At 39.7% G+C, this 26,726-nt stretch overlaps 1 protein-coding gene across 1 annotated transcript; it reads right to left on the bottom strand.

Moving 5' to 3' along the window:
- On the bottom strand, positions 1-24,066 carry pard6b (par-6 partitioning defective 6 homolog beta (C. elegans)). Its single transcript, XM_028011435.1, has 3 exons — positions 23,691-24,066; positions 20,288-20,510; positions 1-4,125 (listed from the first exon to the last, which is right to left on the bottom strand). The coding sequence occupies exons 1-3, from the start codon at positions 23,751-23,753 to the stop codon at positions 3,203-3,205; spliced, it is 1,209 nt and encodes a 402-aa protein (XP_027867236.1). The 5' UTR covers positions 23,754-24,066; the 3' UTR covers positions 1-3,202.
- Positions 24,067-26,726: the final 2,660 nt, after the last annotated feature.

Raw genomic sequence — 26,726 nt, 5'->3', positions numbered from 1 at the left:
GCTACATATTACTTTATTGTATCCAGCTCCGCCAGTCAGCAGTTACAGGTGTGCATCTACTTTTTCTTATATTTCCAGTTCAATCTTATAACAATATCCTTCAGATGATAAAAATGTCCATCATACATATAGCATTGATATGAAAATACTGACACTCTTTATTACAAATCTACATCACAGGATTTATCTGGCTAGAAAAAAAAAAACAATTATTACCTGATCACTTAAAAATAGTCGACACCAAACGTCTGCCTATGTGGTTGTTAATACAACTGTCTCGCTGTCACCAAAAATAATAATTCACAGTATGAGAAAATAAAATAGAAATAGTGTTTAATTAATTTTTTTTTTTTTAGCAGAGATTCTCCTGAAGCTTTAAACAAAGCGGTGAAATCTATAGAAATTAATTCTAAAGAAATCTCTATTGTACCTTGAGATTTACGACCAAAAACAAAAAAAGAAATGATCATTTATACAAACAACAAAAATATCTGTTATAAAAATATAATAGCATAAAATGTGTACAAAGAAAGAAAATATGAAGATTACAGAATAAATAAACATTTTTTGATGTAGTTACAATTCCAGTGTCCTGTGCTGTAGTTCAGAAACAAAGCTGATAAAGTAATAATTATAGAATTCCATTTAGAGTATGGTTCATTGCTATGCTTAGTGCTGGGAATGCTGCATTTTGTGGACCACACACAAGGCCAAAAACATCAAACGTAGTAAGTACCCTGTGCTGTTATAAAAACATCCTTTAATCAGTCATGGAATTTCACAATCTAAAAGTCTCAGATCGTAAACACGGCTACAAATTATGGACATAATAAGCGTAGCGTCAATTTAAATGAATATACTTTCACTTGCATAATTTGCTAAAAGTGACAGTGTGGACCATGGTTTTATGTGCAATAGTAAAACAAATGCTAAAGTAAGACTTAGCACTTCAATAAGGAGAACAGATGCTTAAAAGTCCAGGGCACGTGCTCTCACTTCACAGAGGGAGTTTGCAACAGAAATGGACGTACTGTTTATGGTTCCGTCTGGAATTGAAAGGGTTTCAATTCAATTATTTTAAGATATTATTCTACAAACATTTGAAATATTAGACCAAAGGAGGCTAACTTTGAAGATTTTTTAAAAACAATAAAAACCACCAACATTTCAGTACCACCTGGAACCACCAGAGGGGGTCATTTTTTCCCCAGATGACATTTAAGACTTTAGTGATCATTCATTCATTATTACTCGTGTTTTTTCTGAAGTGTATGAGTCAAACTGAGGTGTGAAGTATATGAACTGGAAAAATATTACTGTATTTTATCAGATTGTTCTATTGGACATCATTACAATGTGTGCACCCTTCAAAAATCAATATATTTATCATAATTATTCCAGAATCTGAGCAGAAATGTCACTTTGTATTGCTGAGTATGCATCCTTTCAGTTTCAGTGAGGCATAAATCCACAGTAGATCCTCTGTGGATCTACTTTTACATCACCATAACACTTTCATTTTAGTCATTTACTTCTGAGATGATATAGACTTTTTAAAATAAAATAAAAAAAACAAGATACTGGAGGTTAAATTGAAGAGAATTAAACAAAATGGAGAACACAAAGACAGGGCAAAAGTGGCTCCTTTGGTGGTTCTTAGATTATCATCATGTGGTTCATATGACGGCACGGCCTCACCTTCAACAAAGAGAGAGAGTTTGTGTCAGTTGTACCTGCAGCTGTGTGTTCAGCGGTGACTCAACCTCAGCAGGGACACGGACGCGTCATCTAGCTCACCTCAGAGGTTGTGTTTGCCAACATGGTTACAGCAACGCTATTTCTGGACCGTCAGCGCGCTTGTCGATATATTACAACTGAATGGAAATGGGGGATTTGATGGGAATGCTGGCAAATTGCAGACGAGTTAGAGAAAATCCTGTTTGTAAAATTGTGTTTAAAAAAACAACAAAAACCCCCCACTAATCTAAAATCCATTTCTGGAAGCATTTGGGCATATTTTGAATTATTATCATACACACATTTTTGTGGTTTACACTTTCAGTCCTGGAGTTGTGACGCGTTCATGCTAACATGCACTCCAGATTAGAATTTTATTTATTGGGATTTTTTTTTTTGGGACTCAAATTTTGGTTTCTTTTTCATTTTGATCTGTTTAACTTAAGGCTGTTCGAACATCTTCACCAATGGCGCTAAAAACTGTATCCACATCTTTATGAAGTCATGGCATGATTTAGAAAATGGCTGAATAATCTTAAATATATTGATCCATAAAGAACCATGAAAATCACATTCACATTATTTTACAAGTCGACCAAGTGGCAGAGGAGACAATCATGAGAATAGGAGTGCAATATGAAGGACAGATTGTGTGATTCATTCACAGATATCTTATTTTGGAGTTAATCACCACTCAAAATTTGTCTTCTAAGGAAAAAATAATCTCCATGAATAGCAGTGAAAATAAAGCAGGTTTAAGAGTAAAATGTTTTCACTGAGGCCATCTAATAATAATGATAACCTTCTTTTTGCAGTCGGTCACACTTATAATGAGGTACAAAAAGGAAGAAGGATAATAACAGTGGTTAAAACGATCAAAACCACAACTTGCTAGGTTGCTGGAAAGTAGTGTTTACCATTTGAATGAAGTAAATGTAAATGGATGAAAAGCAGGTGATTGGAGGCAATTGTCAACTAATAACTGAGCCAGAGAGAGTAGGGGTGCACTGATAAATCAGCCCTGATTTCCTTAATTTTGGGAAATCAGCAATCAGCAGATATTTGCAAGAGAAACTGATCTTACTCGCCAATTTTATCTAAAAAACGGTATCGACCAAAATCGGAATTGGTGAATCCTTAGCAAAGAGTGTTTGTAATGCCATGGAGCCAACTAGTTCACTGAAAATATTTGAAGACCAAATGAGGGTGTTGAGTTTACCAGTTAAAAAGCTAAAACCCGTGAACTCTACTGGTTTCGAGATGAACTGGAAAGCAGCTGTGGCTCTGTGTTCCTTCTGATCACCACTATGGCACTCCAGCGTGATGACTGGCATGTAGGGAGCAGCATACGGTGTGGTGTTTCACGTTCAATACATACACATCTAACTGTGCTCCTCAGATGAGGGCACTGAATGCGTTTCAGACGCTGCTGCACCTCCCAGTGATCAGTGTATTGAAACCCAGTCTACAGCGTGATGACTGTGCCCTCCTCCTCCAGGTTCCGCCTCTCCTTCGCTCTGTCGGGGGACGGCGTGGTGGAACTGGCGTTGGTGTTGGTCAGAGATCCGCCGCTGCCACGCAGGTTCCCGTTGGCATTTATGGAGAAGGCAGAGCCGGAATTGGCGGCAGTGGTGGTGCGAAGATTGAGGTGCGGTTCGTAGCGAGGCAGAGACGGCATGCTGTAGTTCGACGGAGTGCGCTGAATGGTCTCCGCCTCGCCCCCCACTTCGATCACCAGGTCCTCGTCGTCTTCGTCGCTCTCCAGCTCCCCAACAGGGAAGTTCTGGATGATGTGTGTCGGCCCGGCGGTGGCAGCTGCACCTTGGGGTACATAGCCATGGTAACTGGCACCACTGTCCGACGAACTACCAGAGGCAGCACCGCCGCCTCCTCCACTGCCACGAACGACATTGTTCCGCTGATTGGCAGGCTTCACGGTGATGATGAGGTTGTGGCTGTTGGCAATCATCATGTCCGTCACCTGGTCCAGAGACTTGCCCACCACCTCAATGCCATTCACCTCCAGAACCTCGTCGTTGACAGCCAGCAGGCCTGTGCTATCAGCCAGGCCGCCGGGCACCAGGCGGGAGATGAAGATCCCTGGGACCTTCTCCAGGCCCTGTGGAGTCACTCGCACGCTTGAGCCGTCGCGGATATAGAAACCCAACGGCTTCTCCTGACCATGCTTGTACAGACGGACACGCCTGTGCGTCTCCGGGAGGATGTCCACGTCGATGATGGACGACACAGGGCGGAAGTCTTTCGGGAGGCTTATGATCACTGGAGGCTTCTTCTTGTTGGGGTCAGGCCGCAGAAGAACCGCCGAGAGCACTGTATTCTTCTTCCTGGTCAGTGAGTCTGTACCAAATGTTGTGTAATCAGCTTCCTCTGAAAAACACAAGAGAGAGGAAGTTAAAAAAAATAGGCGAAGTAGAGAAGAGGAAGATGGAAGGCAAATAAAAAGTTCCCACTAATCAAGTGTCGTTTTGTAGCACAATCATTAATACAGTACTTATGTTAACTTCAGTTATAAAAATGCCGAGTATATACAGTACAGACCAAAAGTTTGGACACACCTTCTAATTCAATGGGTTTTCTTTATTTTCATGACTATTTATAAGGCAAGAAATCCCACTTATTAACCTGACAGGGCAGGTTGACCTATGAAGTGAAAACCATTTCAGGTGACAACCTCTTGAAGCTCATCAAGAAAATGCAGAGTGTGTGCAAAGCAGTAATCACAGCAAAAGGTTGCTACTTTGAAGAAACTAGAATATAAGGGGTATTTTCAGTTGTTTTACACTTTTTTGTTTAGTGCATATTTCCACATGTGTTATTCATAGTTTTGATGCCTTCAGTGTGAATCTACAATGTCAATAGTGATGAAAATGAAGGAAACTCATTGAATTAAAAGATGTGTCCAAACTTTTGGTCTGTACTGTATATATCAATAAATGACTATCAAATTTTACTCTCTAATTTAACGACTTGTAAGTGGCCCTATGTCTCTTTAAGATGCTACTGCCCTTTCTGAAGTTCTGCCTTCAGGAAGTCATCACAACAGCACTCCTCTGTTAACCCTTTAACAATGTTTTTACCAAAATTGTTCTGAAAGTAGCTCCTGTAATGAGTTCATCAGATGTGCAGCACCACCAGGTGTTTGCTAATTGCTGCTGGCTGGTCTGAGGGAGCTGAGTGGGGGATGTGTGGAGGCAGGGTCGAATACTTGTCATGAAAGATTAAAGAATTTCTAAAACATGCATGAAAGAGTCAAAGCAACACAAACTAAAAAAAATTGATTTTACATAATACTGCCCCTTTAAGGCTGGCACACATGAAACAGCTTCTATGCCTGACATTCTGTTTCATCATGTAATTTGAGACCAATTTATTTATTTATTTTTTGCTCTCAGCCTGAGGCATTGCTGGAAGAGGGATTCTGACTGCTCCCGTTGGGTCGCACTGATGAAAAAGTCCACCACAGCCAACAAGTCGCTTGGCAAGTCGACTTTTGAAAATCAGGTTTTTCCATCTTGCTGAAGCCAAAACCGTCCCCTCCTTATGCTGCATCGAACCCTGCAGGTGCATGTGGTGAGCTGATATTCTGCATTATTTATTTACCAAGCATATGGTTGGCTTGGCAGATTGTTCACATGAAATTTCTATTCTAACTGATGAAAAATCATTCAGCAAACAGTGACAATCTCATGAATCATTAGTGTTGTTGTGATGTGAAAACTCAATACTAACACTGGAGAACATTTTCAATCTCATTTTAGGTACTACATAGTAGAAATGCACAGAAAAATCTTAAGGCTGACCAGAAAGTGAGCATTACTGGCTTGATCAGGTAGCCGGAAACTCAAAAAGCCATTTCTTTTCTATTCAATGAATGAACATACCAAGTTGCACCAAAAGCAACAGATTGGGAGCACATGATTTACATGGCAAAAGCTGAAATAATACCAATAACTCTGAAGAATTTTAAATTAATGAGTTTCAACAACATTAAATATTCCTTTGAGATTAACAAAGTATTCTTGAATTTGAATTTAAGATGATGGAAGAAAACTCAAGGGTTTCTATTAGTATCAGTGAGGTGTTTAAAAATGAAGTCAGAGGATGCAGACAGGTTGGAAGCAATTCAAAAGGAAACCGTTTTAGTTTATTTCAAATCTTGCAGAGATAATTTTCATTCATACACAGGTAGCAATCATAGAAAGTTGGAAGGACTGTTGCAGTAAGAAGGTCCTGGGTTTGAATCCCAGTTGGATGGATGAATTACTGCCAAACGTTTTCTGTATATTTTGGTTCAATTCCAGACAGAGGCTGGTGTTAACTCATCGCTAGAGAAAGCTGAAAATATCAACTATGTAATCATTTTGTCTTTTGATTGAAATGTCAGTCAACTGTTTTACAATGGCACAAGTATGATTAACAGCACTAAGACCCGCCTCTTGGCTCTGATTGGTTGTCTCTGATCGAGCGGTATATGACAGTAGGACTACGGGGAGAAGGCAGAGAAGCTTGAATTTTTCACAGATAATCTGTCTCGTATTATACTGTTGTGACATTGTGACACATTTAGCAGTAAAAAACAAAAACAAAATTAACGTTACTAAAATTAGTTTTTAAAGAAAATTCAGAATCTTATCTAATTAGCATCAGCACGTGAAAACCTAGCAGAAATTGGAGCTCTAGAATTGACAAAAACTCTGAATCTCTACTCAATAGATATAAAATGTTCTTGATTAATACCTGACTACACATTTTTTTTGACAATATTGTCGCGTTTGCAGATAATGCAAAAACAAGTGAATTTACTACAACGTTATCATGAACAACTCACATTGATCCTAAAACCACATCTATCTGTTAACTACCCATTTATTTGAAAAGCATCTGAATCAAAGATCAATATCTGCTGCAGATCCCATCCTCAAACAGAGTTAAACTGGTACGTCATCGACTCTAGAAGAATGGATGCATCAGAAATCACTAAGTGACACCACTACAACCCTTTACTGTTAATTAAAATAACCAAACAAAAATGGCCAGTTTATTTACTGTAGGTGAATTTCAGAAAAAGAGGAACAAAGAAAACAGAACTCCCTCCAACTATTTTGAGTTGTGGTTTAATGCTTGTATGAGTCTAATCCTTCTATGGTTTCCTGGAATCATCTCCTATTTGTTCATGTTCCAACAATTTACTGAAGATTTTCTGCAGAATTAAGACATTATTGACTGAGCTGAGCTGATCGGCCAGGGTAACGCTCCCCGTTTCTGGGAATTTCATATTTTTAGGCCAACAATGAACCCCTCTGACTGGTTTGGACAGAACAAAAAGTGTACATCCTGAACCAAAAACACTTTCAAAGCATCATAAAAGAGAACAGCTTTTCAGGGCACAGTGTACGCTATCAACAAACTACAGCAGAGCATGGCTTACAGAGGAAGAAACTGAACCTTGAATCTAATAGTTAACTAGCATGTAACAAGCAGCTAAACATTAACATCTGTGTGATTGGTCGTGTCATTAACGTCCCACTGGGTTTTAGATGTTATTTTTACCATTTTCCTTTGAAAAGACTTCAAAGTTTTTACTCTCTCCATTTATGGGACTCAGCACAATCCAATTTAGATGCAGGAGCTCTATAAATAGAGCGTTAGTGACACTTTTTTGAATATCTGCCCCCTCTCCGAGTGTGTGAAAGCAACCTCGAAAGGTATCCGCTCTGGTAGCTGATGAAAATTCCAGCTCTCAGGTTCTGACAGCTGAGCACCACTCCCCGCTCCATCCCGAAACCAAAACAAAGGATCGATTGTCCCGAGAAAACGCTACCGGTTCGCCTTTCAGTTCCCACAAGGCACGAGTTTAACGTATTCGCACCTCTGATATCTTAAAAAGCCGAAACGTACGAATGTGTCATCTGCAAATTCTGCAGGATTCTAGTGTTTAAATGACCGACCGCTGGCTGTTTGAACACACAAACACATCTTTCCTTCATCGCTGCCACAAGGCCTTTTCGGTCAGAGCGGTCATGCGTGTGAGAGGGCCTGAGCTCTACATCTCGTTTCACTTTTACCAGTCGTCTTTTCATGTGAACCACCCATCTGTGACTGGCATATGAGAGACCTGACCGTCAGTGATGCTCACACACTCTAAGCAGGACCAGATGACATGAATTTGGGTATCTCCAACACTCTCTCACTGCACAGCTCAGCTCTTAAACACTTCATGTCTACTAACTCGACACCATGAAAAACAATAATTATTTACTTTATAGCTGGCTAGAGCACAGCATTACCTGGTGAAGTCTAGAGGAAGGTTACTAAATGATATGAACTAAATATATATGAATCCTTATGCTAGTTATTAAAGCCTAAAACCAATCTGACAATCCGTTTTCTTATTCACAGGAAGGTCTAAGGGTTCACGCCATAAATTAGTTTGCCTTTAGTCACTCAGTGCTTGGTAAACACTACAAAGGTTGACTGTGGTGTGCTGCACAGTGACTGTACAGGTATGTGGTATATTTGGACAATAATTAACCTGCACAGTCATAGAGGAACTATAAGAGGGAAGAAATTAAAGGTTCCCTATTATCAACCAGTATTTTAGAAAGTAGATCTACTTAGAGACTAGCATCAGCACCCTCATGTTTTTCTGTTGGTTAAAAAGGCATTTTGAAATATTCTACAACCCTTGCAAAACCCCATGAACGACATCTTTTAGCAGTGCACTTATAGCAGCTTTCTGGCCGATCAGCGATGTTTAAAAAGCCCGATTTGCTGATCCAGATTTTAACTGTTACAGATTTTCCTTTGTCTGAAAAGACACTTAAGGTTAGACATGATTGCAAAATATTAGAATTTTGAGTTTTACTGAAGTGGCATAGGACACACTATAGGCAGTGTCTTCATACTTAATTCAATCTGAAGGAGACATTTTGAAGTGATGTTCTGAGAAGACATTAAAATTAATAATTTCCTTACCATAAGCAGACATTTGTAACTACTGAAATTTGCCATTTTTACACTTTGTCAACCAAGAGGTTTTCCATTTTACTTCGACGTTGAGCTATTGAATATGGGAATAAATGAGAATTCAAGTTAGTGTTTGAATATACAAAAATTGAGCCAGAATTACAAACCAGTAGAGAAACTGGTTTATACAGGTTTATAAAACTGTATCAAAACTGGATTTAATATACATTTCCTTCATAAAACAAGCTCATAAGCATCCAATGACTTTTACTGTATGCATGAAAATGACTTCCAAGTCAGGAATTTTTGCCTTCAAGCCATATTGTATTGTGTTTTACTCCCCATTGTGAGTCATTAGCCTTGGTTAAAAGGCCAAACTGAAATCATGATTAACCCAGGGTTATTTCTGAAAACAGCTCAGTGGGTTTCCTTTGTCACTGTGTGGGCTCACGCCAGTAATACCAACAGAGACCTGTGGTGGTTGCTGAATTATGGTCCAGCACGCCGCACCGGTTAGGTATTCCAGCAATGCAGTGGTTGTTTTGACTTCCCACCATGTGAATGGGGTTAGTGAGGAGGGAAGAAACCACATCAATGGAGGAGAAAATGACCCCCGGGGAGGACGCTTGAGGGGGCGCTCAGTTTTTTTTTGCTGTTTCGTGTTTGTCACCTGGATGTATAGTTGTGTTCAAAATAATGGTAGTGCGTAAACAAGTAGAGTAGAGCTCAAAATCATTGTATTTCCACAAATGCATTGTGGAAATACAATGCATTTGTATCTATTCCAAAGCAAAATAAGAGGAAAAAGAGAAACTTTTTATTTACACTGCTTGCCGTTCACTTTACAAACTCCAACTTTTGCTGTGTAAACTGAATAACTTAACTTCCCACTCAACCACAGAAGAACAGATGTGCTTCTGACAACGGTTTACTTTTTTATCTCAAATGCAAAATGTGTATATATTTTGTACAGTTTTGGTTTAATTATGGCACAGTCTTTCAGCAAATGGCCTTTTTATTCTGTATGCTCCTGTTAACAATCAATTACTAAATGAGTTGATGATTATTTCAATCATCGATTCATCACGATTAATCATTTCAGTACTACGCCGTTCTCATTTCAGTTTCCATTCCAGATCATTTTCAAACTACTTTTTAACCAAAGTACGCATCTATGAAAAACACCTGGAAGGACCAATCTTGTCCACATTAAACACAGATAAATGTACTATAAGCAACATGTTAAACATTCTCTGTTATTCCTGTACAAGAGCCATACAATGAATGACCTCACTGATGAACGCCACACTGCTATTACCTCTTTCAATTAATGATTCAGTTACACAGAATGCCATAGGAAAATTTGCTATGTAAAAATATAATTTCTACCAAACTCCGATTAATCTGGTTAATGGTGCTGGATTGCCATTATCTTGAACACAAGTGGATGCCTCCTCATATTCAAATAATTGCAATATTACCCAGTAACAGATCCCATCTACACTCTGGATGAACCTATATAATGAGCTTGACATAAAAAAAAAACACCTCTTACTAGATCAAATCAGCTGAATGTCCTGGTATTTGGATCCCACAACAGAAACTGCCTTGTAACTTAAAAAGTATAAACAATAAAACATGAACATGTAGTGAGAGCATTAATAGTTTATGGGGTAGGAGTTTATATGTTTCGTACTTCTTCCTACTCCTTTTCGAGCATGTTACGATTATTGTAGTACAAAAATCTGTGTCTTTTGCATTCCTTGTTTATATGTGTGATTTTCTACTTCTATCATCTTCGAAGTAAAACAAATTCGATATACTTTCTGCTCCAGCGATGCATTCATGCATCCACTTTCTCTCGGTACTCTCATTACAGCCACTCCTTAAAATCTACTTTGCTGCTGGTATTGAGTATCAAAACTACAATGATCCAGACTGATAAGATGCTTTCTCTGCAGCAGAATTATCTCTAGCAATAACTCTAATGAGCCATTATTTCTCACTACCTGTAATTCTGGAAGCTTGACACTACTCCCAGGTTTCACCATGACCAGGAACACACACGCAGAGAACCGTTATCACAGCTGCGACAACTGTAGCTTTTTTGTTAATATTTTAGCTAAAAATACATCAGCTTGAACAGAGAAGCTAGAACAATCTGCTGAGTAACATTAACAAAAAACAGGAGTGATGAGAAGCCCAGCAGAGTAACAGCTTGAAGCCTGATAAACATGCAAAGCCTCGCAAACGCATTCATTCCCCTTCAACCTTTTCATGCAGGTCTTTAAAAAGCCTGACCAGCTGATTCCAATTTCAGCCTTTACCGATTTTTTAGTCTAAAAAGTTTGTAAATATAGCAACAAAGTCACTAAGTTGGGAGTAGCAGGGTGAATATTTTTAACTGTGCATGTGCAGAATGTCGTGCAGTATTGTTTTTTTTCACCAGTCAATTTATAGTCAGAATTGGTAAATAGTTCATCCATGAACATTAGCAAACAAAAAGCATCATGAGAACCAAAATGTCCACCTAAAGTGACCTGCCTTGATAAAAAGAGCAATAACCAAAGGAGCAGCCATGATAACACTGAAGGGAAAAATCAGTTGAAAGAATAACAGATAATAATTGTTCATGTACTTCCCAAATCCAGCCCTCATGGAAGAAAGTAGGGTTGGACGATATGGCTGGAAAACATGTGATGCAAGCGTTTCATATCAGTTGATATTGATAATTAATGATTAGTTTTTCGTTTTAAATATTTAAAACACAGCCAGATCTAAAGTTCTCAGACCAACATTAATTACTCCCAAGGTTGCTGAGTGAGGGAACGAAGGATAGTTTCATAAACGTTCCTATTTTTAGTCCAGTTTTTAGTCCACGCTGTTTTGTATTTTTATGCAGTTATGAGGCATGGTGGCAAAACCTAAACCTGCTGCTGCTCAAGTTACTCTGTAATTTCTGCACTCTTTTGTTACAGCGAGTGACTTAGTTGGTGCAACCAGCCTTGCTTAGCTCAAGGTTGGACAGCTAAATTCTTTCCTCTGTCTACATCCTTCAGAAGGCCGTACTGAGGTACTGGATCAGAGTTCAGTGAATATTCTATATATTGAGAATTGAAAATTCTATCAAACATATGTATCACGATATATATTGTTATACATTTATTGTCTAGCCTTAGAAGAAAGCTGCAGTAGAAAGAAAGCTGAAAGAGGACCTATTTATACTTTTACTGCAAACCCTGAGGACAACATTATGGCGGCGGCGGCATTAAGATACACGGATGTTGTTCTTTTGTCTGGGCAGAGGCTCACCTTCCAGCAGGAAAATAACCTGAAACAGCCAGAGCTACAATAGAAAGATTAATACCAAAGAATATTTATGTGTTAGAATGGACCAGTTAAAATCCAGGCTAAATTAGCAAAAAATAAGATACAAAAGTCACATCGAAAAATAAAAGGTTGAGGAAAAGCTATTTAGTATATTAACATAAACACACTGTGTTCACTGTTTATGTAATTCGTTTGAAATAGACAAATATAAGACATCAGAAGGGCATGATGAACTAAAAACAAGCAGACTGTGAGGTTCTGGAAACAGTCAGGGTTGTTGATGACAAGCTTGGATGTTCACTACTCAGCCGGTGTCATGATGTTCCTAACACGGGCTGATACGAGAGGAGGAAGAGGAGGAGGAGGAGGAGAATGTGTGAGAGTGTGCGTGTGTGTACTTTCACACAGCAGAAGCAAAGGTGGAAAACAACACAATACAGGACAGAGACAGAAACAAATAATACGGAGAGACAGGAGAGCTGGAACACTACTGGGATGGTGAATTAATAAAAATGCTTTCAAAAGGGTAAATTCCAGAACTGTTACTATTCCTGGTGTGGTAAGCATACCTCCCAGATAAAAGAGCCTTAATGCTGCTGATAGGAGGAAGAAGAAGTTGAAGAGGGAGGTCAAAGAGAGTCCTGAGACGAGGCGGCGGAATAAGGCTAGCAGTTTTACAAACTGAAGCAGAGCGCAATGGACCGATGTGAAAAGGTTCACCCGACTGCTGGCGATGTGAGGCCAGAAAGTCGCCATGAGTAACTAGGCTGGCACCGAGGAATTAGACCAAATGTATTATTTAAGACTCCTCATCAGTAAGACTGATCATCCTGCTTCCAGGCCTCCTGATACAATGTTAGACATAACTTCTCAATTACAATCATCAGTCTTGTCTTATTATCTTTTAATCTAGTTGGGAAAAACCTGAATAAAAATCCGAACTTGATAGAAAAGGACTGCACTGTAGGAGCAAATACAGAATGACTTAAAAGGGTTTAAGAGAAATGCATTTTTTCACCACTTTGCACTTGAAGGAACAGCACGTTTTAAACATTTTAGGCCGGCTCTGTTCCCATCTTGTCACTGCGGTATGAAGCAGTTCCATCAATTTGTTTAGTGCTGACAGAGACATTTTTGCTTCCTGCATTGGCTCCTGTCTTCCTTTCCCATCAACCTGTCCCTTGGCCACTCTGGTCCACCTCTCAGCAGAAACATTTCTGCTTTCAGCTGATCCAACAGATTCCTATTTTGGCTTTCTTCTCCATCTTCTCTTGATTTGGCCATTTTTTCTGTAATTACCTCCTTCTTTGGCACCTACTGCAGTGTTTTAAATGATTCAATTCAGAAGCACTTTACTAATTGCAGAGAAAAATTAAATGTTATTCCAACATTAATGTCCTCTTTACAGATAAACCCAGTCTGTAACCTCAAGACAACCCTTCAGGACTTCTTCAGCTTAGTGTGACCACTTTCTCACATTTCTCTTTGTTACAGGTCACCACTGAACAAGGGATTTATATTTTGAGCAGAGAAAAATAATGTGACATGTTAATAGCCACCTTCTACTATGATAGACTACATAAAGGGTTTGAAAAGAAATGAGATGAATTCAATTTGTAAAACAAATTAAACTCTTAATTTACAAATAATGTAATTATTTGACCCTAGTCTGGGGAATTAGTTAGTGGAAGCAAAATGCTTTCTGCCAAAAATTAATAGAAGTTAATCAAAAACTGGTAACTAGTCTGCATAATCACGAGAATTAGTTTACTATAACTTAGTGGGTGGGCTTTAACTGGATGCTGTGAACCTTAAGCAGAAAGTGTCCCAACAGCAGAAAGGCAACAGTGTTTGGGAAGCTGCTTGTCTGAGCCTGCTGACTATGGAGAACAGCCAATCAGATGAAACATGCTGGAACAGCGTGCAGAAAGAAATTCGTAGATAAGCATATCAGTTATTATGCCGCATATCAAAATAAGCATGACACCAAGTCCACAGGGCAGAAGAAATGAGTTTTAATTTAAGCTCAGCAAGAAGTAAATCTGTCAACTCGACTGTCTAAAAAAGCAAAAACAAAACATCATCTTCACATCTGTTCCAATCTGAATCCAACAAATGTAATGAAAGCTAAACAATTCCCTCTTTGACTGCTTTATTTGCAACACCTGAGATCATCACTAAAATACACAACACAGACTTTAAGTTTCAGCTTGTGAAATGGAAAGGAGCTCTCCAGCGACAGTTCATCAGTTGTCGTTTCTAACATGAATCTAAGCAGACATGGTTCAGCAGTCTCTCGTCACACATCCACCTGACATTGTGGGCATTCCTTCATGTCTTCTGGCTCTGTACAACGTCCAGCTCACTCACTACCTCTGTCCTTCCTTCATCACTCCATCATTCGTCTTGCTCTCCAGATTATCCCTTATGAATCGTTTGTGATCAAGACTTTCCTTTCTACAACCACGCCCTAAACCTCGGCTTTACCTCTTACCGCAGCTCAAATTGGATTTTCTTACAACAACCCCTTTTTCCTTCCTGCTCTAACTCATTCATCTTTTCAGAGCTAAAAGAACTCAGCAGCCTCCTAATGCCCCTGTATCCCATCTGCTCCCTTTCCTCCCTGCCTCCATTTTCTTGCAGTTTGAATAAAGTTTCAGTAAGTCAGGCATCAGAGGAGAAGGAGTAAGTTCTCAGCTTTTTGTCCTCCTTTTAAATCTCTCTCCACCAGTCTCTCTTTGTCCGTTTATAGCCCTTGTTGACTGAGCCATGCTCTGAAGCTCAGGGTCTGGTCTGGCCTGCTGTCTTGTCTAATCTATCCAGTGGACGTGATCAGACGCTAGCCACATACCACCCATAACGCCTCCACCTCCTCTGCTTCCCCGTCTCCCTCCCACTCTTCATTTCTTCCCCTCTTTCTCTCTCCCACCCACCCTATCTTGGGCCTCTCTCTGCATTCTTCCCTCACTAATACTATTCCCACTATCCTGCTACCCTCCTCTTACCTCCTGGTGCATTCCTATCACACTTAAAGCTCCCTCGCTCTCATCTAGCTGCATCACTAATTACACGACTTACCAAAACAAAGCATTCTACATTACTCCTGCTTTAATACTGTTTACTCTGCCTCCCGTCCATCCCTCAGTCTTTCTCATTAGCTTTAAGATATGCACCGCCTCCTCCACACATTCCTCCTCAAGTGCTCTGAATCCTTCGTTCCCTCACTCAGCATCCTTGGGAGTAATGAATGTTGGTCTGAAAACTTTAGATCTGGAGGTGGAGTGGCTGATTTCCCTTGCCTTGTCAGAGTGTGTTACTTAGGGAAGGAGCATGGATTTTACACCTGCCACTTTCATGTCCATCCAGCTTTAAAGATTTCACCCGATCGCACCACGACGGACTTTGTTGTGCTTGTTTTGTCCGTTTTCACCTTTATTCTATTCTATTCTGCTCTGTAAATGTGAATTTTTCACTCCATTTGTGTCACTCTGCTTCGACATCGTTGCCTCTCAACAGACTTGATGCGTGGCTTTGTTTGTGTACTGAAACCGCAATGTACATTCCCGCCACTCTGACTCTTGCATGTATTGGTTATTAACTCCTAAGGCATTCTCATGAGGGACTGTGAATCCAAGCATTCCTGCCCTCTGCTTTAATGAGCAATGGTTATGATTTCACCGTCATCATTCACAACTCCTCCTTTTGCTTGCTGATGGCCAGGTTGAAATTCATGTGACCAAACAGCCAGGTTTTAATTTTATCAGACAACAGGACATCTCTCCAGAAACTAACATATTTGTCTCTGAGTAGTTATAAACAGTAATTTGGTCACATTTTCATGACTATTTATATTCATAATTCATTTAAGTGTTTTTCTAACTAGAAAAATGAAGTGCCTATGGTTTAGGTACATCAGAACAAAACAGAAGTCAGACGTGTCAAAAGCGCCCGCCAAATGTATTCACAACCCTTAAAGTTTGAAAACGAGCGAGTGTACGAACTAAACAAGCTGAAGTTTATTCTTGACACATATTAAAAAAAAAAATTATAAGAAAACATTCCCAATACATAGCCTTATTCAGCAAGTTGAAAAAAACAATGTGTATACTCAAAACAAAGACAAAGACAAAACAAAAACAGAGACTTAAGAAATTTTTTCCTCTCTTTATAGTTTTTGCAGTTTTCCAGACACACCAAGTTTTGACAACTAGAAATTGACATTACACATGTTGGAAGATTAAATGGAAAAATCCTTAGAGCTGCTCTAACAACAACAATGCATGTAAAACCTTTTTTTTTTTTAACCCCTCCAGGGGGTCTTTTGTGGGCTCTAGAGTCCCTTTTTATGAAGTAGGCTGACAGGAAAGGGGGAAGGAGAGAGGGGAAGACATGCGGTAAACGTCGCCGGGTCCGGGAGTCGAACCCGCGACTGCCGCGTCGAGGACTTGAGGCCTCCAAATGTGGGTCGCGCTAACCCCTACACCACCACGGCACGCCCAGTAAAAACATTTCTGATTAGAACACATCACAGCCAGCTCAGTCATCATCAACACACTCTTTGCACTTTATGCAAGTTTAAAAGTTATCCCATGTTAACCGTTACACAGGACAACAACAAAACTCTTTATACAAAAAGCAAACGGCCACACACTTGCAGCCTCACATCAGTGCTCAAAATGTCTGCAGAAATGAACAAAACCCATTGATCACCGAGCTCGTGTAAGAAGCCCGAATAAAATAAAACCCAGAATAAAACTAAAAGCCACATCGGGAACAATCCTCATTAGGTGCAAATGGATCTGCACTGAGACTAAACACACACAGATTGTGAAATTGCCAGTTTGAGAATGATAAACAAGCGTTGTAACTGGAGACCGAGCTGTTTATATTTCAGAGCTAAACACATTTCTAAGCCCTCTAATAAGAGTTCACTGCTCCACGAAGGGAGAGGAGCTCTTCACCAATGCTTTGAAGGTTCACTTTATCCAGTAATAACATCACATCTGTCTAAAAGTTTATGAAATTTATAGAAATATGACAAGTGAATCTCAAAGGTATTAGCAGTAGGTTAGGAGTGGATTCCTCTTGTTTGATAAAAGTCTCTTCACTAGGACTCAACTGTACCTTTTACATAAAGACAAATTGGCTGGTGACCAATGTTTAGCTTGATCAGCTAATGTCTGCTTCACACAGCAAGATTTTAAAATCGTTGACCAATTGTCAAAACCTAAGAGACCACACATGACAACATATTGGCTATAAGAGGTTTGGTCATAAGGTGTGTGGTGTCGAGTCACTATACAAACAGATTTCACTCACCAACATTCAGATGTCAGACAGAAAATATCGCAAAACGTCTCGAGATGAAATGTTAGTTCATAGTAAACTAACATGGTCGACTGGGAAAAAGCAATGATGGCAGTCTGTGGACAATATTTAATAGAAAATATATAATACAAAGATATCTCAAAAGTACACCAAACTTTACGGTCCACTTTGGCAGTAATTTGTTTTCTTTATTTAAAATTCCCCTACATGTCACATTCAACAGGCTGCATTGTCATTTGTCCTCAGAACACCATACACACTGCGATATCGCCGACTATCCAAAGTGCTGAATATCCCCACTTTTAGATCAGAGCGGTCCTGACTTCCTTCAGAACAAACAAGATCACTCTTAAAGTGGCAGTATTCTGTATTTTACCATCACAAAGTGCCCTTTTAGAGCACAATTAAGTATCTGTTACCTTCAATTGTTATAAAAATGCTCTATGTATCAAACATGATTTAAAAGAAATTTGACTTTGCAATTTAACGCCTTGAAATTGGGCCTTCGTTTCTTTAAAAACTCCTACTTTTTCTGAAACTCCACCTTCAAGAAGTCATCACAACAAGGCTCCTCTGTTAACCCTTTATCAACGTTTTTACCAGCGTTGCACTGAGAAGTAGCTCCTATAATGAGCTCAACAGATGCGTAACTCCATCAGGTGTTTGCTAATTGCTGCTTGTTAGTCTGGAGAAGCTGGGAGGGGGATTCGCAGGGGAGGGGGTGCTCTGTGAGACGGAAGCTTAGAAATTCCAGCTCCGAGGAGGAGCTGCGCCTCAAAAGTGGGGTTAGGTCCATCAAGGCGTCTTGCACAGCTGAAAGGTTGTCATGAAGATTAAAAGATTTCTTAAACATGAAAGAAAGAATCAAGGCAACACTCCAGGTATCCTTGATGATTAAATAACATTATAACATGACGTAAAGCTAAAACAAGGGCACTTTATATAATACTGCCCCTTATATACTTATATAAACTTGCATACCACACACAGACATACCATACATCTCTTAACTTTTATCTTAAGGGTCATCTTGATAACCTGCCCATCCTTAAGATTGTTGGAAGAGGAAAATCAGGACAAAAACTGGGGGAAAAAAATCTTGCCAGGCTTAATCAGAAACTAAAATATCTCATCTTTTTATTATCAGAGAACTCTCCGTACCCAGACAGGGTCTGGTAACAATAACACTCTTTCAAATGGAAGTTGTGACTAAGGGAAGAAGACTCAAAGTAAGCTACTTGTAGTATCACTGAGGTGTTTAAAAAGAAGTCAGTGTTGAATGAATGAAACATCTACAAAGTTAATGTACTGCATCCGCACACTGTCAACTTAATCCTACTGGTGCCTACTGGTAGAGTGAAGAGCAGGGGAGGGTAACAAATCAGGTGGGGGATAGGAGTGTGAGGTTAATAGGGTCTGTGGGGGGTTGTGGTTGCACTGATGGGCGACCGTTGTTGGTTTTTATTTCAGCGCATGCCTAAGCGCGTGAGTGATGTGCACTCCCTGCTTGGCTCCACCGCCTTGTTTTCATGTTGTTCCGGTGCGTTTATGAACAGCAGTGAACCCAGCGTGGGGCTTGTGTCTGGAGCGTGTAATTCAAACAGCGTCCCATGCAGCGCTACGCACTCCCCTCGCTAATCTCCTCCTGACAAAGTGGCTTAGCTTCTATAGGGTTATATGGCACAGGGAGACAGCTTAAACCCCAGACTCCCTCGGCCACCAGACCCTGGGATCCTCCCAACATTCAACAGGTCACACTTGGAAACTCACAGGGTTAAAAATCCCAAACAGACGGGAAAGTGTTGCAATGCCTGAACATGAGAAACAATAACTTCAAAACTCTCACAAGCAAACCCACTGAAACCTCTCATATATTCTGAAAGCTGAAAATTGTCATGCACTGTAATGGGAGGATTATGAGGGAAGTACATTTGAGTCCTAATTAAAGTAAACAAATACAGATGAGAAAGAAGGATTTCACGACACATGCACACCTGGCATTTTCCATTAAAATCCTGCGACCTTTGACCTAAACCTGATAACAGATTTCAAAACTTAACTTAAGAATAAAACATATGCAGAGTTCAATTAAGTTTGTAATATATAATTATTCAAAGGATGCACCGATTGCAGTTTTCTGCCGATCACTGGTCTTTATGGTCGATTCTGATGTTGGCCAACAAAATGTTTTATTTCTGAAAAGTCCCTAAATATAGCCACAAACTTGCCAAGTAGGCAATAGTGGGGTGATAATTATAGACTGCGACCTTTGCAGAGTTAGATAAGATCCGAGGAGAAGATCAGTTTTACGTGTAAGTAGCTGCCAACTGAAGGAAATTCACCCAAAATTAAGGAAATCTGGTCAGCGAGGGTTGAAAATAGTCATACCAGAATAGTTTTCCTCCCATTTTAAGAGTAATGTTAACATTTTGGAGCAACTCAGCCATAGTCCAGACATGACTCTGATCTGTAAAGGGAGATTAGATTCATCTGAATCTCCCTCATCTTATAATACCAGTGGAAACATGCAACACGCTGGACAACAATTCTAAGAAAGGTTTAACTGAAAATAATATTTTTCCCATTATTATTGGTAAAAGTACAACTAATTTTCAACATGACATTTCATTTCATTATTTTTTTTCAAAACTGACACTCCTTTTACATCGTTTCATTATTTTTTGCCTAATTTCCTGTCTGGATTAAAAAAAACATTTCTTGTTTGGTTGACAAATATTTTAATGCTAAATTTGCCAGGAGTTGTGTATGTATGATTTTAAATATGCAACAAAACTATAACTTTTTGACTGTCCAGAGTAAAAGCGTTTCGGTTCTGTAACCAGCATTGTATTTCTAAGCTAGGTCATTTAAAAACACGCAGAAACTGAAGTAGAATAAATGTTACCTTTCCTTTGCAGGAAGAGCCTCAGCAGAGGGTTGGCACTCTTGACGGCCTTGAGATAATTGTCGTCGTTGTTGATGGGCAGCAGGTCGCCGTGCACATCGGCGTAGGCCACCAGCAGCTCCACGTTGGGGATGCGATGAACATGCTGCAGAAGGCCATAGAACTCATCAAAGCGGCCTGGCTTCGAGCGATCCAGAGAGAACCGACGGAACTCTGCGCCAAACTGGGACACGACACACAGGATCACAGCATGAATATTAACATGGATAATATCGGAGAGGTCGGAACGGAGACAAATTCAGAAAAAGGTGTGCGATGAGAATCAAGGGAGTTTTGCTAAACTATTCTGAGGAATTAAACTACAAATCCAGTAAATTACAGGATGCATTCTTATGGAATTTGATTTAAAAAATAAAAATAACACCTGATTTTCAGCATAATAGCAGACAGGGTCAAACTACAGATGTCTGATCTCATCAGCACATAGAAAGCCTCCCTGCTGATGTTGATGACAAGTTCTGGTTGTTGTGGTTACTGTTGCCGAGGATGGACCAAAAAAAAAAAGCTATGATTCAATGCCAACTTGGACGCTTGTTGCACATTGGTGCACACCAATGTAGAGATTAAGTTGTAGGACTAAAGTAAAAGCAGTCGGACTTTAGAGCACGCAATGATTTTGGTCAGTTTCTACAGGGAAGTCTGGAGAAAAACAGTTGGGATGTTCTGCTGGCTGCTTCAATAGTCTAATTTTTACATCAAAATTTTACCTATCCAGTCTGAATTTATGGCATCAATTAACTGAGAGGAGCAAATGACTGTTGCTCATGTAAAAACATCTAAAAAGAAAAAAAACAACAAACATTCAATTCTCTTTGTCCAATACGGGTAGGCCTGGCGCAATAAGCAATAAATCAGTTAATTGCATGAAAAATTAAAACAAGCTCATTAATTTCCATTTGCAGGATTTATCATTTCTCTTTTCTCTCTTTCCACCAAAAACTGGATAACAAAAAGTCTTCAGTTTGGTGCTTTGGTCTCCACTTGCCGTTTTTTTGACAGACAATTTTATTTGCAGAACCGTATGATTCTTTTTATTCGTTGTTTCTGTTGCTTTATTTATTTGGGATATTTAAAATGTCTTCCAGATCCAGTGTTAGATGTTAATCTGAATTTAAAGGTTATTGGTCTTTGAGAACGTATTCTTGCAGTATTATGTCATTACCATTTTATCACTTGAAAATGGTCACAAAACAACAATATAGACATTTATCACAATAACTACTGAGAATTTCTCTTCCAGCAAGATTTGTTGTTGTGACAAGCCTAGCTACAGGCGACATATTGTTGCTAAAATCTGAAAGTGCTTGTATGAATACAATCTAAACATAGAAATGCTCCAGAAAGATCATTCTATTACAACAATTCTGTTTACAATAAGTTGCAGCAATTTAGTTCATCTACAATTAAATGGTTGTTAACCATATTATTACAGAATGATGTCAAACATGTAAGCATTTAAATATGTCCTCTGTGTGCTGATTATAGGTTTGACAAATTAAACTGTGACCTGTTGGCCAGACAGAGAACCTTATCCCTGTATGTCAGAAAACCTCTTATCTATTTTTTAGCAACCTGAAGCTTTTCATCTGTCTCTACTTGGAACTACAAAGACTTACGTCTTTCCCTTTTCCCTCAAAAGGTTTCATCATGTAAAATTGCATAACATTGTGGGAGGCAGCAATATAAACAAATGAATAAACAATTGAGGCATTTTTTTTCAAAGCATGAAATTCTATGCAACTTAAAAATACAATTAAATATTGTAGAGAATGTCGAATTATGAAAAATACACGTTTCTAGGTATGGACTGCACAATATATCATTACATTAGTTCTCTGTGTGTATTAATAATATTCCAAAAGACTGTTTAGAGTTCAACATTTGTTGGTCACAAATTCTGTCACAAGTCCAATATGTTAAGGTCACAGGTTGTTGGAAACAATAATATCATAATCTTAATATGGGTATCCCACCCTACTGCTGAATACATATTTAATGAAGTCAAAAGTAAAGCGGGGTTATTTTTAGACCAGATTAAACGTACCAGGAAATACAACAACAAAAACTCAATTGTTTACAGTGAGATAATGTGAAGTTTCAGTTGGCCAGTATTGCATGTTGACTTGTGTTACCAACAGCAAGTAAAACATATTTATAATTTTTTTTTAAATTGAATACATTTCTTTAATGATTGACTTCAGCCATTGATCTGCCCCTCAACAACAAACCCAGTTATTAATAAGGGTCTTTTGGAAAATGTAATTACTCCCTACTGCCCCAAAGTATATGTTTGTATCTTGAACACCCCATAACTTCTTCTGCAAATTTCTATATAAATACATTTTACATCATATGTAAATTCAATATTCATACAATCACTTTAAAACTTTTCTATTAGTTTTAAAGATCAGACAAATAATAAGATACGAATCACACAATAAAAAAATTAGCCAAAAACTTCAAAATGGTTAACATAACTTCCCCCCACCCCACCCAACTTCTTTTATATGCTCTACTAAATAGGTAAGTTTGACTCCTTATTTTAAGGTAAGAACTGGTATCTTTTTATAGCTACTATGGCACATAACTATAAAAAGATGACAATTGGCCGATTCCGGTCACCTGTCAAGTAATCAGTGCATTTATAAACTTTCACCCTATCAGATTGAGGAGCGCTTCTAAAATGATAAAAAATAATTTGTATTCGTGCCAAAAACTGATGTCATAGTTTGTGTCATTGGATTTCAGTAAATAATAGTTTTCGGTAGAATTCCTCAATGTGGGCTACAGACAGGACACAGAGAGCCTACTGCGGAAGGAGCCAGACGAACGCAAGGCGAGTGATATCGGTACACGAATAAATAATATTATGGGCATTTAATAAATTGTTTTATTGTGACGCCTTAACTATGTTTCCGTTTGTTGTAAACCCTTTATGAGGCGGCAGCGCGTATATCTCCTAGTAGTTATACAGAACGTAATTGGTACAACTTCGGTGAGAGAGCAGGGAGCGGCGGAAGGAGCTATGACAGGTGAAACTAGTTCGCTGCGGAGTCAGCTGACATTAACCTCCACCTTCAAACTTAGCCAGTCCTAAAACTTGGCAAATACAACCACAAAATAGTTTCCTTAAAATGTGTCGAGCTATCAACGAACTCCCCACAGTAAAAACAGAACAACTGCGCGTGTAGCGCAGGTTTATACATCTGTGGTCGGAACATCACAACCTGCTACCAAGCCACTTAGCGGGCTAAATTAGCAGGAGTAATAATGTTAATCACTACAATGAGTTAGCATTACTCACAGAAAAAGTAAAACTGACAATAAAAAGTATATATATCACCTTGCTTTTCACCTCCACGGCACTCAGAGAACGGCTGCTCGGTACTCGGTGGTTTTTGTTCATGTTTCGCTAGCAGCAGGACCATCGACGCCGCCAAAGCCCGCACACTACGCCCTGCTCCAGCCGTCGCCGCCGCTTCAGCGACCGCTGCTGCCACCGCAGAGTGTCCGAAAAAGCAAGTTGTTTTACCGGGACCGCGAACTATCCCAAGAACTCTCGGCTACCACCAGTTTCAGAGGTCTGTGTAGAGAACGGCACAACTGCTGTCAGCCAGCTCGGCTCAGCTGGTGAACTTATCTCCTCTCATAGTTATCTTTTCCGATGTTATCCCAGCGGCAGCCTGCGCTATGACTGAGCTGGCCTGGTCCCTGCCTCGGGCTGCCTGTCTCCTCTCAGGACTGGGAAAGCTGGGTGCTTCAAAATAAAAGCCGCTAACTCTTAGCCAGTCAAAATAAGACTGAACAATAAACCAACGAAGTACACTTAAACTTTATATTAGCAACATAAACTACAATAAAAAGAAAAAAAACTTTATTTAAGAAATTGTATTTTAATTTATATTACTACCAATTTAAATATCATTATTTATGACATCCCCGAATATAATGATAGCAGTTATGATAAAAATAGCAGTTATGAAGACAGGATGAAATGTGGTTAATGTATACTGCCTTCTTAAATAACTTTTATTTTGTATACATACTAACATGAAAAAAATTACAAATCACAATATGACGTAAAAATATTTATTTATAAAGCAGGAATCGTTAACCACATTTTTCCATTCTTAGAGTGCCACCTCCTGGCCAAAACCTACAGTCGCTGCTCTTGACAAAAAATTAAAAAATAAAAAATCACGCAGTGAAGCCCAGTTTGTATTGTGAAGAAGTAAGTCAAATTAAATGAGCTGTGCTTTAATATGCTATGCATAGATTACTATAAACAATTGAAAAACTAGCATATAGTTTTAGTTTTGTGTTTACTCCGGCTTCAGTCCAAAAATATGACTGTCAGGTTGATTGGTCTCTCTAAAATTCTCCTTAGGTGTGGGTGAGTGCGTGCATGGTTGTTTGTCCTGTTTGTCTCTGTGTTGCCATGCGATGATCTGGCGACCTGTGACCTGTCCAGGATGTACCACGACTCTGGCCCCTTAACCACCTGGAGATAGGCACCAGCACCCCTGGAGACCCCACTAGAGGGTTGCCAGGGGTGGATGGATGGATGAATGGTTTTGTGTTAGTTCTATTTAGTTATTAGAATATATGTGAAAAAAGATACATTTTTTGTCTACTGTACATTGGCTTGTCTGAAAACATCAGCCTGACAATGAAAGTTGGTGGCAACATCGTGGAAGCTGGTTTGCGTTGATCGGAAGATGGATGGAACTAGAAACATGGCAGTCCTTCAAGAAAACCTGGAGGCTGCAAATCACTCTGGAAGAGTTTCATCTTTAAATCAGAACAAGGACCCAGCACACCCAGGCAGGTCAACAGTAGAACTGTTAGATCAAAGCACATATGTGTGCTAGAATGGCAGAATCAAAGTCTAGGACTAAGTCCATTTGAGAAGCTGCACCAAGATTTGAATATTCAGTTGGTTTTCATGTAATTTGACTGGACTAGATTCATTTGCAAAGAAGGATGGATAAAAATGCAAGTCCTTCTAAAAAAGGTTTAAAAGCACACATTTTGTTTTCTATTCTACCACTATTCCATTTTTTTTTTTTTTTTTACCTCCTCAATGTTTCGGCCTGACATGTTCCTCCTCCCCTGTGTTGTTTGCATTGTGCATGTGCAGCAAGGCCAATGTAACTGCAGGAGACATTGTGCACAGGCCTGCAACCGTCTCTGTTCGCCGACCCCCGTCCCCCAGCGTCCCCCAGCGTCCCCCAGCGTCCCCCAGCTCCACCTCCACCCCAGTCCTCCCTTTTCCAGCCTCCATCGCACAGCTCTGCAAAGGAGGAGTCCTCGCAGCGTGCCTCCCTTCGTCTGCCTCCCTCTCTTATTGTCCCAGTTTTCGTTGCACCCTGATCTTTAAAAACCCTTCTGTTGACAATGCGTATATTGATTTGTAGAATTGTTTAGTATTACTGTTTTTATGGGTTGTGTTTTGTGATGAAACAGGTCTCTCTTGTAAATGAGACAATGAGGCTCAAGAGACTTTTCCTGTACTAATAAAGGATTATATCTAAATATAGGATTATAAAGGATTATAACACATGACCTTTATAGTTGCATGTGATGGTCAGTAGAGTTGTACCCATTACCAATGCTTGTCCAGATGGGGAATATTAACACCTCTTGTGAGGGAGAATCTGTGGAAATGTCCCCTTCCTTCGCTGTCCTAACCGTCACTTCATCACCAGCCCTCCCCATTCAGGTGGGTTTGGGCAGCTGGTCAGGCCGATATGACCAGTCCAGCCAGTTAGCGAGGTCGTCATTGTGTCCAAGATCGCATATATTTATGCCCTGCTGTACCACATCTCCATGCACAGGGGGCGCAGTTTTGGACTCCCCCCACTGCTGCCATCTCCTCTATCTCCTCCTTCCCTATCACCCATCTTAGCTTCTCTTGTGTTCTCTGACTCCCCCCATCCTCCCTCCCCCCTCCCAGCTCCGTTCGCCACCCTTCTGCCTCCCCCTCGCCTCTCTTCTTCTCCTCTCTTCCCCCGTTCAGTGGTGTTAAGCACTCCTTCTGCACACAGCACTGCAGATGAGGCCTCCGCCTCCCCCACAGTCTTCCAGGCCCCTCTCTTCCTCTCCCTCCTTGTAGCAGCATAGCAACACGGCCTAGCCAGCCAAGGTTCTCTCTGGGGTAATTTCCATCCATCTTATGTTATTCATCCCACAGCGGCAAAGGACAACATTGTGATGAAAATAATGATATAAAGATGTGCATCCAGTTTCTCACAAGAAACTTGAGTTGCAAAAATAGGATTCATATCAGCAAGACTAACAAGTTTTGATTCACAGCAGCTCTCCCATATTTGGTCACTGATATGAGGACGGGGAAAGTTAAGAGATAGTTTTGTAACTT

This window comes from Xiphophorus couchianus, chromosome 1 (assembly GCF_001444195.1).
Source record: "Xiphophorus couchianus chromosome 1, X_couchianus-1.0, whole genome shotgun sequence".
NCBI lineage: Eukaryota > Metazoa > Chordata > Actinopteri > Cyprinodontiformes > Poeciliidae > Xiphophorus > Xiphophorus couchianus.
This window is presented reverse-complemented; position numbering and strand designations above follow the sequence as displayed.